Source organism: Trifolium pratense, linkage group LG2, assembly GCF_020283565.1.
Source record: "Trifolium pratense cultivar HEN17-A07 linkage group LG2, ARS_RC_1.1, whole genome shotgun sequence".
In the NCBI taxonomy this organism is placed as follows: Eukaryota; Viridiplantae; Streptophyta; class Magnoliopsida; order Fabales; family Fabaceae; genus Trifolium; species Trifolium pratense.
The window spans coordinates 17638163-17650050 of NC_060060.1; the positions used below are offsets into that span (position 1 = coordinate 17638163).

The 11888-nt window shown below is 30.9% G+C and overlaps 2 protein-coding genes across 2 annotated transcripts; one reads left to right on the forward strand and one right to left on the reverse strand.

Moving 5' to 3' along the window:
- The first annotated feature begins 5448 nt into the window (after positions 1-5448).
- Positions 5449-5940, forward strand: LOC123904291 (putative gamma-glutamylcyclotransferase At3g02910). The gene has a single exon (XM_045953975.1). It carries the CDS (start codon positions 5449-5451, stop codon positions 5938-5940), a length of 492 nt encoding a protein of 163 aa, XP_045809931.1.
- A 547-nt stretch (positions 5941-6487) lies between these two features.
- Positions 6488-8100, reverse strand: LOC123909437. Its single transcript, XM_045960278.1, has 3 exons — positions 7977-8100; positions 7702-7854; positions 6488-6869 (listed from the first exon to the last, which is right to left on the reverse strand). The coding sequence occupies exons 1-3, from the start codon at positions 8006-8008 to the stop codon at positions 6692-6694; spliced, it is 363 nt and encodes a 120-aa protein (XP_045816234.1). The 5' UTR covers positions 8009-8100; the 3' UTR covers positions 6488-6691.
- Positions 8101-11888: the final 3788 nt, after the last annotated feature.

Below are 11888 nucleotides of genomic sequence, written 5' to 3' on the forward strand. Positions count from 1 at the left end.
TGAACTTCATTCAAACATCAAATTTTATTCGTTTACTTCAATTTCGTGGAAGCCTACAAACAAGTAATGAGAACTAAAACTTATGAAAGACTTCCACTCGACGCTTCATGTGAAGCGAAAATCTTAACATTATCCGCACATTGATCCCATGCGACCATGGCCAACGAATTCACCTTGCACGATTCATAAAAGTAGCATAAAATAAATAGTAATAACATCTCATCATTTTAATTATCTCTCTAGTAATTAAAAGGAAGAAAAAAAATGTATAAGAAGCATTCATGGAGTTATTAGAACAATTATTTTGTTCACATCTTTTCCTTCTCAAAGCAAGATATAGTGGATCCCATTAACACTGACAAAATGCTATCAAGTATCAATCATTCTAAGGAATAAAAAGCATTCATGGATTAAAAACAGAGTACGTGCAATAATTTATAAATCACAAAGTAAGTCATTCCCACAATTATTTCCTTTGGCAAAACTCAATATTGTGTCCAAGTTATCTTCACCAAACAAACGTACCCACAATATTTCTCTTTTTCTCCCTCAAGGAAGACCACAAAGTATCTAAGAGAAATATAAACAAACAAAAACATCCTCCGTGCATGATTTTGATGACACAATCACACAAATATACTTATGCATGATCCCAAAAACCGAAAGAGGGGAAAGTACACATGACCTTTAGCAGCGAATGGTAACTATCCATCATTGAACCCGCCAAAACAAACAAGGTAAAGTGATCAAGGGCAAGATTCAAAATTGAATTTTTTCCAAGATGAATCAGAAAGTTTTTTTTTTTCTCTACCGTTGAGTATGGCTTATATGCATCAGGAATAGCCTGGGAGCGGCCAAGGAGCTGAGATAGTGGAGCGAAGCAAAACTCCGACGGTACGGTTCAGGTGTATTTGTTGTTGTTATCTGGATCAAATTATTATTATAAATATTGTTTGTAACACTGAAATTCTAATTAATTCATTTATCTAATAAAAATGTGTTTTAACGAATTCTACAGTCGAAGACGTACCAAGCACTTAGGGAACTCCATTATCAAAGTTATTGTATGTTCATTATGTTCTTATATCATTTTATTACTAGTTGTTCCACATTTACTCTATTAATTTTTTTGATATTCTACAAATTAAAAGAGAAACACCTTAAAATTACATGAACTTACTATGTTTATTGTGTATATTTCAAGTGGTTGTTGAGCTATTTGAATAAGTTTGTGAAAGAAATCTAAAATTCTAATTCTTAATAACAACACATTAGCTACAAAATTAATCATGTGATGTTTTTGCACTCTCATTTTATTTTTTTCATAAAAAAAAAGCTAAAAAAAAGAAAGAAAACTCAATGACTATGTAGTAATGAATACAAACACCTCAAAAAAATCTTAGTCACTATCATAGTATCATCACTATCTCATACTCCAGAAGGGCGTAAGTATAACTCTCTTGATCGATATAAATATTTTGTTTGTGGATAATTGATAAAAATATCTACTCCGCTTATAATTATAAATAAAGAAGGTCTAAATTTTAAACTACTAAATTAATTTGTTTTTGACCTAATTTTACATATAATTTATGTCAATAAAAATATATTAACATTTTTACCTTATCTTCGATATCACGAAGAATGTGTCAAAATCATTGTGACTCATCGTGATTTTGCAAAAATCATATTCTATAGTAATCCACCCGTAAATTACACTCTATAACTTTTAAGAAAATCACCATAAATTACCTTAATTTTGATATATCCATTGTGATATTAAAAATAGTCTTAAACTTAAGATCTATTTTGATTCTTGTGAGCCACATGAAACAAGGTTGCTTAAAGTTTTTTCAAGTAAAAGAACTTGGGAAACTTTGGGGCCACACATAGTAAGGACATGCCATGTGCAAAGTGACCCATATTACATGTGAAAGTTTCCATGCTGGATTTGGTTCAACTTTGAATCGCTAGTTCACACTGAACCTGGCTTTAGGATGTTGAAGAATAATTCAATTTTTTTGGATAATGTATTTAGATATGGATCGTGGATATCTCTTGTTCTTACCACTTTTTCTCTTTTAAACGTGTTTTTGGGAGTTAAAGATTCCGTGCTTATGTCAAAAAAAAAAAAAAAAAAAAAAGATTCCGTGCCAATGGATGCGACAGACATACGCACACGAATGACGAACGTACACTTTCCTTTTTCAATTTTTCTTAAAATAAACACACATATTTTCTTTTTTCTTGAGACCAAATTTGCAAACAAATATATGTATAATTAATTGAGAGAATAAAATATTAGATTTTAAAATAGAGGATTAAAATTTCAGTTAAGCTAAAAATATGCTTAAAGTAATTAATTTTATTTATTTATATTTACTAAAAAAATGACTAATATGTTTATATGATCTAGTAGCTCATTTGTTAGAAATGTGTTAGTGTTATTTTTTTTGAATTTTGATTCTTTCTATCAGGAACTCTTTCATAAAATAATAATTAAGTGAATTTCAACCATCAAATATAAAAAATAAATAAGAGAGAGTTAAATTATAAAAGAAAAATGGATGGTGCACTTTAATGATAGATATTAGAAATAGAGAAAATTTGAGAGGATTCACGTCATTTTCTTTCATTTTTACTTTCTTTCATTATTATTTTATTGAAAAAGTTACTTTCTTTAATGTTTGCATGGTCAACACACACCTACCTAAAGCTTGCGAGCCGCTTAGAGTTAGCAAAGCACTGTAGTAGCGTCGAAACCCTATGTGCCAATGGCGGATCCAGGACCCCGAGTTAGCGGATGCAAACTTTTTTTTTATTAATTAATAATTATTAAATAAAATAATAAATATTAAAATATGATATATATTAATTTTTTAATTTTAATAACCACATCAAATTTTAAATTTTAGTCATCATTGAAATTTTAAATAGGAACAATATATGCGTAAAAATAAAATAGGAACAATATAAATAATAATCAATTATTAATCATTTAGACACAAAACAACATAATAGCAAGTTATCGGTATAATATAAATATGTGCAAATAAAGAACAGGTCTTCCGCTGGTTGAATGGCTGAAGCAGTTTACTGTTACCAGAGGGCCATCAATTCTTTCCTTTATGGGGATGCATTTTGACTTTTATAACAATAACAATTAAAAACAATAATAAAAAGCCAAATCAACATTAAGTGAACATTAATTGACGCGCGTGACTGAGATAATTATGGGCCAATGGTGCAAAATTGGTGCAAATTGAAAATTCCAGGGGGTGCAAAATTGAAATAAACAAAATAATTGGGCTAAATATCCAAGGTCCAGGGTGTGCAGGTTCACCCCCTCACACCTGAATAGATCCGCCCCTGCTATGTGCTATAATGTTGAGCCAATGACGCTAGTTTTGTTTGCCCTCGGAGAGTATCACCGTGTATAATTACTCGTATATATCACCATAATTAAACTGTCATTTATTTGGATAGGATTTATGTTGGCTTCGTCGGGAGGCTCGCATCGAGATATGAGCACGAGTAGGTAGGCGACGGGGGGGGGGGGGGGGGGGTGGGGGGGGTGGGGAGGGGTGGCTGCCTTTTTGCCCAAGGAAAGTCTAGGTTGGCTTGGCTCCCAACTCAATCTAACTAGACATCCTGCTCTCCATGTTGACTCTTTGCGTGGTTTTGAACTTGTCATTTTTTAAATAGAAAAAATATGTAAAAAGAACTATAAACAATATTTGAATTTGTCAACAAAGTTTCTTAGCAATTACTGGAATTATATGGCATGTCCATCCTAAGTTTGGTATCTTGCGTGATTTGAAGGTCACTGATTAATTAGTGTGTACAAATAGATGTGGTCCACTAGTCCTCTCAAAAATTAGTTCACGACTTTAACTTTCTGAACAAGAAAACACAAAAATTAAAAATTTTCCAGCAAAATAAGGGTAGCATCAGAGATCCAATCTTAGCACTTAAGCTCAATAATTTTTATGTCGTGCCATCAAATCATACAAGAAGCAAGATTATTATAATTATTTGTTAGTTCTAAAAGATTAGGTGTGCGTTGTTGAAGCGTTGTTATCCTCATATAGTACTAAAAAGTGTTTCCAATCCTTTTCAAAATATCATTTGTGCTTGGCTTAATCACCATAATAGAAGTAGATTACTAAAACACTAGGTTACATGTTACTTGTTGTTGGGCTTCTTTGGCTTGTGTGACAAATATTCGCTTGCTAGAATACATAAAGATGGAAAAATTCTCTTACCCTTCGTTTCTTTTCACCCTCTGAAATTTTATTTTTTTCCTTGCGTAAAAATTTCGGAATGCATTTTTCAAAACTTTTTTGACATTAAGTTAATAGGTTTATGGAGTCCTCTCACATAAATGTTATTCAATTTCAACTTTTTCAATCAATATGAGACTTTTTACTCATATTTGATAGATCTCAACATCTCCCCTCAAGTATGAATCTCTTTGTATCCACGATCCTGCGAAGATTAATGAAGTTAATTGTTGTATTAAATTTGTTGATAAATCTCAACATCTCTTTGTCGTATTAATGTTTTCTGTGAAATATTTCTTACAAATTGTAGAAAAAGATACACTTTAATTAGGGATATATTGGTAAAGAAATAATTAATGCCCTTAAAAATTTGAAAGATATCTTATTAAAAAAAATGACAAAGAGGGAGGAGGGCATAAGGTCACGGTCTTGCATAATCCACAACCGTAGAATCACGTTGGATATGAGGATTTCTTATTTTTAAGACTTGGTATCGGACTCTAAGAACCAACTAATCCGAAGAAATCTTCTATCGTACATAATGAGGGGTTCAATTGAAACCAAATATTTTCTCTATGTAAATTGACTCAATACAAAAAATGACACCAAAAATTATTCGAATCTCATCTTAGAGAAGCACTAAAGTTTTAAATTTTCCCCACTAGTAAAGGCCAACTCACGGGTTGACTTAGTTCTTTTGTCCTTTGAAGCCCAAATCCATGCTAATGGGCCTCTTCAAAAGAGCCAATATAAGAAGATGTTTTCTCTTCCGACATGTGATTCTTTTATACGTCTAATATTCTAATTTTGTCCTTGCATAAAAATTTGGTTCGTAGAAATCGAATTTTTTTTAATGCAAATTCCGAGTAAATTTCAATTTCTAGAAATCGAAAAAAAATTCAAGCCAAAAAGAAAATTGGTTTCTAGAAACTGAATTTTTTGAGGAGTGCTAGCAACACACTCTTTAATAAACACACTCTCTTCTATTGGTTAAAATTTATATGGGTCTCATAAAAGTTATATGGGTCCACATTTTTTTTATGGAACCATGTGAATTTCAACCAATAAAGAGAGTGTGTTGGAGTGTCTTTGTTAAAGAGTGTGTTGTTAAGGAGAAATATCGTATAAGAATGTAAGAATCGCGATACTGCAAGGAAGAAGAAGCATGGCGAAAGCGAAACCGCACTTGATCTTCGCATACGGAACGTTGAAACGAGGATTCCCCAACCACGGTTTAATGGAAGATCTAAAAACAAAAGACGACGCCGTTTTTATGGATACATGCTTTACGGAGAATCCGTATCCTCTAGTGATCGGACCCCATGGGATACCGTATCTGATCAACTTACCCGGATCAGGTCAACGGGTGAAAGGAGAAGTTTACGCTGTATCGGATGAAGCCGTGATTCGGCTGGATGAATTCGAAGGTGTGAGAAATGGGTTTTATGAGAGGATTCCGGTGGTGGTTGTAACTGAGGGAGGGGAGAAAGTGGAGGCAGAGGGGTATTTTGGGCATAGAAGTTTTGGAGAGAAGCTGTGGAAGATGAAGGGTGAGATTGGGTTGATGGAATATGGGGTGGATGATGCGAAGGAATATGTGAGGAAAGAGGATAGACCTGGTTGCAAAAACAGTATTCTTGATTTTGTAATTCCTTAGTTTCTGTTTTTTGTGTTCCATTGGTAGTATATAAGGATTTGTTACGATGGAAAGAAAAATTGTTGAAACCAAGCTGGTAATTGTATTTGATGAGTTAGTGTGCAGAGAAATTTATAAGTTTTCAATTTTTCATAGTATCCTTTAAAAGTTTCATATGCAGAAACTTCTCTTGGCCATCATGATCAGTTATGAAGATCAGTTATGCAATTAGAGAAGATCTGATGTCAATCAGATGGTCACATTTTTTTCTAAAAGCAGGATTGTATGCAGTTTTGACATCATGTATTCTAGATTCATCATTCGAAAAAAGATATGAAAATAAAAGTCTCATAAAGAAAGTCATACCGAAAATACACCCTTTAGCATCTCTTTATTAATCTTTTTTGCTCTCAAATATTTTTTAGGTAGTCAATCTAATCCTCGAATGTCTCAAGTTAGTCCATAAAAGAGATATTAGAGATGTGTTTGTTTCCAATTTGGATACATTAAAGGACTATCGTGTCGGTACCATACAAGTTGAATGACTAAAATGAAGATTTGCCCAATATGCTAATAAGTATTCAAATTTGAAATTCTAATAGACAACAGAAATTTCTCCATATGCATTGCATTACAAAATGAGTTCACCAAAGTCCAAACACATACTAATTAAAAATTTGCTGCAAACCAAACTTCATAACCGATGATAATCCCTTTATTTGGTACAAATTATTTTTCTAACCCAAATAGCAGAATAGGGCACATTTGTTCATCAACATTTACAAGCACACTTATATTGTTCTGTGCATTCAGCAAAGCCTTTGCCTGAGTCTGCATCAGGACCTTCAGTCCTGAAAATGGAACAACTCCATCCTTCACCACACTTGCAGAATGTTTCACTGCCATTGTCACTGCTACTCTCAATGTTGGGTGACACAGCTCCACCATCACTGCATTTGAATTTATAAACATCTAGGATTTTAAAACATGTGCAATACATACTGAAATTCTTCAAAAAAAAGGAATTCTATTACTCTAAAATATTAGAGACAAGTGAATATATAACCATGAATTTGACTGGCATGTTTGTGTGCTTTTGAGTTGAATTGAGATTCAATACCTTTTTTGTGTCTATAATTGATTTTTAATGTTAAATTTATCGTTCAACTTATTTTTATGTAAAATTATCAATTATGAAAACATAAATTGGAATGTTTTAAGAATTATACTAGAGATCAGATCGGTACGACCTATAGGTCATGGTTCAATTAATTTAAAAAATTTTGTAATAGTTGAACAGGATTGCAAATAAATAAATTAAAAAAAATATTAAAATCAATTGGATCGACTACAGATGAACATGTTCTATCTTAGTTCCATGTGAATCAATCAAACTGCAATGTAATCGGGATCAAAATACCCCGACAAAGCGACAAATTTTTGTTTTAACCGATTAAATCTACTGATTTTGATTTGTAAAACATTAACAGATCTCTTCGCAATCAACTTATTATTAATCCAAATCAATTGTCTCATCCTATAACTAAACACATGACAACTACAAGGGATATGTTTATGAACAAATTAAAATGATCAAGTTACTCCCTTATGTCTCATATATAAATAAAAGTTCTATTTTTATGTTCATCGAGTAACTGATGTATCTGGTCCATAATATGAATCATATATATCAGATAAACTTAAAAAACGAATCATTGCTTATATATGAGATCAAAGGAAGTATTAATTTAGAGACTATTAGAGGAGCAATGTTTGACATACAGTGTGCAGGTGCAATTTTCACCGCATTTAACGAAAACTTTGCCAGCATCAGGCCCATCAGTCCTAGTTATAACACATGTCCAACCTTTACCAGTCTTGCACAACACATTACCCAAGCCCAGGCCTGAAGCTTTTTCTTGAGCTTGTACATTCCTGCACAAAACTCATTAGTTAATTATGATTTACTTATAGATTAAAATGGAATAAGACGAGTATATTGATGCTACAAATTAAAATATTAGTAACAAAATTATTAGGAAACGTAAGAGACTAACCCTTGCTCTTGAGTGAAGCTTTGGGACTCCATATTCTTACAATGATATGAGTAGTGCTAGTATGATCTTATTTTGCTCATCAATTTTGTCATTATATAGTGTATAATAAAATGTTAGTAAATGAAGTAGAGCCTTGGAAAGTCAGAAATGCCCTTTATCATGAATAATTGGACCACGTTTAAAGTCAAAAGTACCCTCTATTATCAATAATTGATTCTCGTTTAGACTCTATTTTACAATGTCAAATTTTTAATTTATTGTAAAATTTTATTTTAAAAATATCATCGGATAACTTCTTTTATTCATGAGTTTATAATTTATTTTTATTAGTTTATAATTTATAAAAAAAAATCTCAATTTTACCAGTTATTTTATATAAAAAAATTAAATATTAATTAAACTATATTATGTCACTTTATATCTTTAAATTAATTCAATCAACGCAACAAATTTAATCATAACTTATTCGATATAAGTGTTTTTAAATAAATATATTGACATAAGTTTTTTTTTAACAAAACATTAGATATAAGTTATTCGATATAAATTTTTCCTCTAATAAATTAGCTACTACTCCCTACGTTTCTTTTTAAGTGTCTTTTTAGAATAGTAAAACCAAATTAATAAAGTGTATTTTTACATTTTATCTTTCTATTATACCCTTATTTTAATCCACCAATATTTTTTTTTTTGCACACACTTTCTATTTTTCCAATAAATTTAATATATTATATATTATGTAAAAAAAATTAAAATTTAATATGTTATGTACCCAAAAAAAAAATTTAAAAAAAAATAAACTTTAGTTTTTCAAATATATAGCAATAATTAGTTTTATTGAAAAAGATAATAGTAATTAACAATGGTATAATTGTCAAATCATACCTCTAAAATACAAAAAAACAGTTAAATGAAAAGTTAAATTCAATATCAAAAGACACTTAAAAAGAAATAGATGAAGTATTTTTTGCGTGCTTTTTTCTCCTTTATCTTGAAAAAAGCAATATTATCCTATTGTTTATTGAGTGGTGTCCAGTTAATGGAATCTTTGGACCAAATTATTAAAGGAAAAAAAATAGAAAGAATAAAATAGTGTAATACTTTTCTTAGTGGCTTCTCCTCAAAAAATGGGCTTATGAAACTCTTTTCGTCTCTAAATAGATAGGGACTTTTTTATTTATTTTTTATAATGAAGCTGATAATCGAATTCAAGATTTTTAACGTATTATCAAAATTCCTAAGTAAACATTTAATTTTTAAATTTATTAAATAATAAATTAATATTTGTTTATAATTAAGAATAAGAGAAAGTAATACATTTGGACCAAAAATTATTCGCCTTTACATAGAAATAATCTTAAACTCTATTTGTGCACTAAATTACTAAAGTTGAAATAAAAATTACATTTTTTTAATCAACCAAAGAGCCACATATATTAAAAGAAAATACACACTCAATTAGTATAAGGTGTTCACAATAAAGAGGTCAAAAAAAAGTTAAATTATAAAGAGAAACCTCAAAAAACACATGTTACAATGTCTTAAGAGAAACACTTCACATTACCCCTAAACAAATTAAAGGGTTTGTATCCCACATGTAAAATGTACAATCAAATATTTTGAATTTTCTTTTAAACCACCACCACACCAGTAATTTTATATTATGAATCACAGAATCCGCATAAAAAATCTTCTGATTAAAAATTCAATCATTTCTAGCTTTCCAAATTATCCAAATTATCGCCAACTAAATGGCTTTAAAGCTATCTTTGATCTTCAAAAAACGCATTTGAAGGCCACTGAAAATGCAACCATGAGAAAGAGCACAATTGGGAAGAGCATCTTGAATACTCAGTTTCGCACACCACACTCTATGAGTGCCCTCACAAACAAAATATAGATGTGATAAAGATTCAACACACTCACAATCAAGACTACAAAATTGAGAGCCGGCATCCTCTCCTTATTAAATTATCTATCGTTGGTAATCGGTCCACTAAAAAACACCAAGCAAAAATTGAAACCTTCGGAAAGACACTATTGATCAAACTAAAACTAAGATAATACTAGAAGATTGAAAAGTCCACTTTTAAAAAGTGATTATATTCGTGAGCTTGATAAAATAGAAAACTAAAAGTATAATTAAGTTAAATATTTTTATAATAATGTAATAAAGGGTGCATTAGATCTACTAAACAATAGGAATTGGATCGAACAACTTTTGTTATAACCTGTTTGATTTATAAACTAGTTATGGGACTAGATAAAGCCAGCAATAGACGGGATAAAAATAAGAATCTTATTATATCATGTTTAGTATTTAATGTTTTGCGAGTCAAACACATTTTTTATAAATCAAAGACACCCTTTCGAAGATAAAAAATATCCATGCCTCACGAGTTAAAATTTCTGAATCCGGATAGTATATTCAATTTTTAATAGGCGATTGAGTTTTTCGAACAGTTTGCTCGCAAATCAAAGGATATTAAGAATCTTGCCCGTGCATTGATGTCGAAAGATGCAATGGATTTTGTGATGCATGCTAGCCTCATACCATGGATCAAATAATCCAAAATTTGTCTAATATAACATGGCCAATGACAATACTACTGATGTACTCCTATGCTCTCTCGGGGTCGTGAGGAGGTAACCTTATTTGTACATTTCTTGGTTGGGTTAAAATTAATAAGGTAGCTTAGCTGCATCTGGTGGTGTCATTAGCGATAGTAACGGTGATTGGCTTGGTGGATTCGCAAAACATATTGAAGGATGTAGAGCTTTTATATAGCGGAATTATGATGTGTTTTGGAGGGGTTGCAATGTGCTTGGAGATTGGGGTATAGAGCAATGGAATTAAACATCGATTCAATGGCGATTTCTCATGTTATTAACTTTGGTGCGACTAATAGTGCTATGGAAATCTCTTTGGTTAAGAACGTTGGAAGAATGATCTCGATTGGGAATTTATAATTTCTCTTTCGTATAGTGAAGCGAATAAATGCACAAATGTTTTGGCTAATATGAATTGCTTTTTAAATTGTAATGCACAAATTCATCATGTTTTGTTGGGTGATAGAGTGGGGATTTGTTTAATTCTGATGTAATCTTTTTTTTTTAAGGCTTACACCCTCATTATTATCAACAAAAAAAATCAATGTATTATTGTGGGCTATAATATGGGGTATTGTAAATGCTCCAAAAACAATCGTTTCTTTAGGTGATTTTTCAGTTCGAAACTCACACACATTCAAAGTGAAAATGGGAAATTGTGAATTCGAATTCGCGTTCAACATATCAAATGTCCCATCGTTAGAGTTGTATTTGCTGGACTTTTTTCTTAACTTCTCTTCATGATACCAAAATGGTAGATAAATATACATTATACTTCATAAATACTCTTGCAATATTACCATTACTTACTTTCACTTTATTTGTTTCTTGATATTCACTAATAAAAAATATTCTTAATTGAACCTAGTGACTTTTACTTGATATTATTCAGATAGCTTCACAATCAACTTTGGCAAAAGAAATAGAATCATTTGTCTTCAGATTAAGTAGAGAAAGGAAAGCAACTAGCTCAAGTTAAAATATCAGAAAATATTTTCGTAAGTATAACTCAATTAATATGAACATTATAATATGCATAGTCGGAATTCAAATTTAAAATTCCTCACTTATTCAGTGTGAGAGATGAAATTCTGCTCATCAGACTGCATGACCCCAGGAATAAAAATACTTAGGAAATTTGCTACTCCGGATAGAAGTTGGAATGAACTTTTTTTTTAAGCGAAAGATACGCAGAGGGATGGATCAAGATTTGATACGGTAGATTATCACACAGTTTTTAATTTGGGCCATTAATTATTGATTGGATGGTACATATCCTGCTAAAAAATCTCTTAAAATGAT

What these genes read in the sequence shown, in the direction of transcription:
- LOC123904291 (XM_045953975.1), top strand. Translation starts at nt 5,449, where the DNA reads ATGGCGAAAGCGAAACCGCACTTGATCTTCGCATACGGAACGTTGAAA.
- LOC123909437 (XM_045960278.1), bottom strand. Translation starts at nt 8,008, where the DNA reads ATGGAGTCCCAAAGCTTCACTCAAGAGCAAGG. An exon ending in AGCTTCACTCAAGAGCAAGG is followed by an intron (nt 7,855 to 7,976) that starts GTTAGTCTCTTA and finishes AGTTTTGTGCAG; the next exon opens with GAATGTACAAGCTCAAGAAA. An exon ending in GAAAATTGCACCTGCACACT is followed by an intron (nt 6,870 to 7,701) that starts GTATGTCAAACA and finishes ATTCAAATGCAG; the next exon opens with TGATGGTGGAGCTGTGTCAC.